At 45.0% G+C, this 2500-nt stretch overlaps 1 protein-coding gene across 1 annotated transcript in view; it reads left to right on the top strand.

The window, feature by feature from the left end:
- Positions 1-2500, top strand: part of LOC138045556 (zinc finger protein 429-like) — a 20642-nt gene that overhangs the window by 11633 nt on the left and 6509 nt on the right. The window contains exon 3 of the mRNA XM_068892102.1: positions 1801-2500. This exon is cut by the window's right edge and continues 6509 nt beyond it. Coding sequence (XP_068748203.1) covers positions 1801-2500 — 700 coding nt within the window. The remainder of the gene's footprint in view (positions 1-1800) is intronic.

Here is a 2500-nt window from a genome sequence, read left to right as displayed (position 1 = left end):
TCCCAGGAATTTATACTGTGATCTATCCTTTAGGCTTTGAATCACATCTGCTTCCCTGATACTTGACTCATCCGAAGTCTCAAGCTTGCCACGCTTCACGTGAGCCATTGCACACTTTTGCGCGTTCCAAGCTAGCCCAATATCTTTTATCGCCATTCTCGCATCACTTGTCACAACTTTAAGCTTCCTTTGTGAATATGCGTTTATCTTTAGATCGTCGATATACAGAAGATCCATGACGTTTTGGCTGATAAGTCTTGAGAGTCGATAGACGCTCGCAACTTCCACGCTAGAGAATTTATACTCAGCATGAATAGGCTTGGACACAGGGCGTCGCCCCTGGGCTGAACCTTATTCGCTCTGACGTCTCCAGCTCATTCACGCTGCTCACAGCGGTCCTTTTGTTCCACTTGGCGCTTAGTCTCATAATCACATCACCTATCCACCTGGGAAAACGCTGCAAAAACATTTGGTCCAACCAACAGTGATCCACGGAGTCATACGCTTTTCTCACGTCTATCCATGCCATATTCAGACTGCGACGTCCTCTCTGGCTGTCCTGACAGACCATACAGTCTATGAGTAGATTATCAATATTATTGTCCTACTACAATGCTCCTTGGCACTACGCTGCTCTCCTTGCATCACCCCCGTTCTCGTTTGGATGTTTATCTACTGGTTTCAAGAGACAGGACGTGAACCACTTGTATGTTATGGTGTTAAGACTAGTGATTGGCCTTTGGTTTTTACTATAAAATTTGCCTGCTTTTGGAATCAGTGAAGGCTTCCCCTCTGTAAACCAGAACGGCACCTCCTGATCACTACGCGCTATAGCCTGAAAAGACTTAGCAACGCCCTCATGAACACAGTTCACCTTTTTCCACCAGAGGTTGACAATTCAGTCTTGGCCTGGCATGCTCCACTTCGGTTTCTTCATCATCACACTGTTCGCCTGCTCTGTACTCAGCTCAAAAACCTCATCAAATGGTTCAGGAAACCTTTCATTTATTGCGCTTTGAATTTCCTCAAGCCACTTGGTTTAAGTGTCTCCAGTCCCTTCAGACTCCCATAAAGACTTTCAAAACTCTGTCGCCTCTTCCACACTTCCAAACAGCGTCCCACCATTACCACCATCCCTTATGCCGCATCATAATTTTATACAGGATTCCCACACCCCTCCTGTTTCTCAATGATCTTCTTAAAGTTCTTTCCTCTAGTTTCAGAGGATTCCACAATGACACTAGTATTTCCTCTACTTGCAGAGGATTTCACACTGACACTGGTATTTCCTCTAGTTGCAGAGGATTTCACAATGACACTAGTATTTCCTCTAGTTGCAGAGGATTTTGCAATGGCACTAGTATTTCCTCTAGTTGCAGAGGATTTCACAATGGCACTGGTATTTCGTCTAGTTGCAGAGGATTTCACAATGGCACTAGTATTTCCTCTAGTTGCAGAGGATTTCACAATGACACTAGTATTTCCTCTTTTTGCAGAGGATTTCACAATGACACGAGCATTTCCTCTAGTTGCAGAGGGTTTCACAATGGCACTGGTATTTGGTCTAGTTGCAGAGGATTTCACAATGACACTAGTATTCCTCCAGTTGCTGAGGATTTTGCAATGACACTAGTATTTCCTCTACTTGCAGAGGATTTCACAATGACACTAGTATTTCCTCTAGTTGCAGAGGATTTCACAATGACACTAGTATTATCTCTAGTTGCAGAGGATTTCACAAAGACACTAGTATTATCTCTAGTTGCAGGGGTTGCACAATGACACTAGTATTTCCTCTAGTTGCAGGCACTGCAAGGAGTGGAGGCCTTGATTGCAGAATGTGTGAAAGAGTTTTCAAGAATCAACAAGAGCTTGAAAAACATATTCAGAACCATGACGAACATCGGCCACACAAGTGCCCTCAGTGCAACAAAGGTTTTAAGCAACCATGCCACTTGAATCAGCATCTGCGTACCCACACGGATGAACGGCCATTTCCTTGTGAGGTGTGTAACAAATCATTCAAGCAAGCGTGTCAACTTAAGCAACACATGAGGCTTCACACGGGAGAGAAACCTTACCGCTGTGGTCAGTGCAACCGTGCCTTCAAACAAGCCAGTCAGTTAAACCAGCACGAGCGCCTCCATACTGGGGAAAAGCCATACAAGTGTAACCACTGCGACAAGACGTTCACTCAGGCCAGTCAGCTTCGTTCACACAAGAAAACGCATGATCCCAAGCCTGACAGGAAAGTCCCATCAAGAAAATCAAGACCCATGGCACAGCATGATCCGGTGGTCTTGCCAACTTTTGCAACCAAATCGACTCCACAGCCCATGGCGTTTCACCAAAAGCAACCAGGCTTCAACTCTACCTTAAAAGTGGAACCATCATTTGGTTTCAAAAGTGTTTCCACATATGGTGTCGACCCCTCAGGCATGCAGGTATGTCATATCCGTGAACTTCCTGTGACCTCAATACCTCACACCTTTTCAGTTGA

This window comes from Montipora capricornis, chromosome 4 (genome assembly GCF_036669925.1).
Source record: "Montipora capricornis isolate CH-2021 chromosome 4, ASM3666992v2, whole genome shotgun sequence".
Classification (NCBI taxonomy): domain Eukaryota; kingdom Metazoa; phylum Cnidaria; class Anthozoa; order Scleractinia; family Acroporidae; genus Montipora; species Montipora capricornis.
Note: the sequence above shows the minus strand (reverse complement) of the source record. Positions and strands in the feature narration are given on the sequence as shown.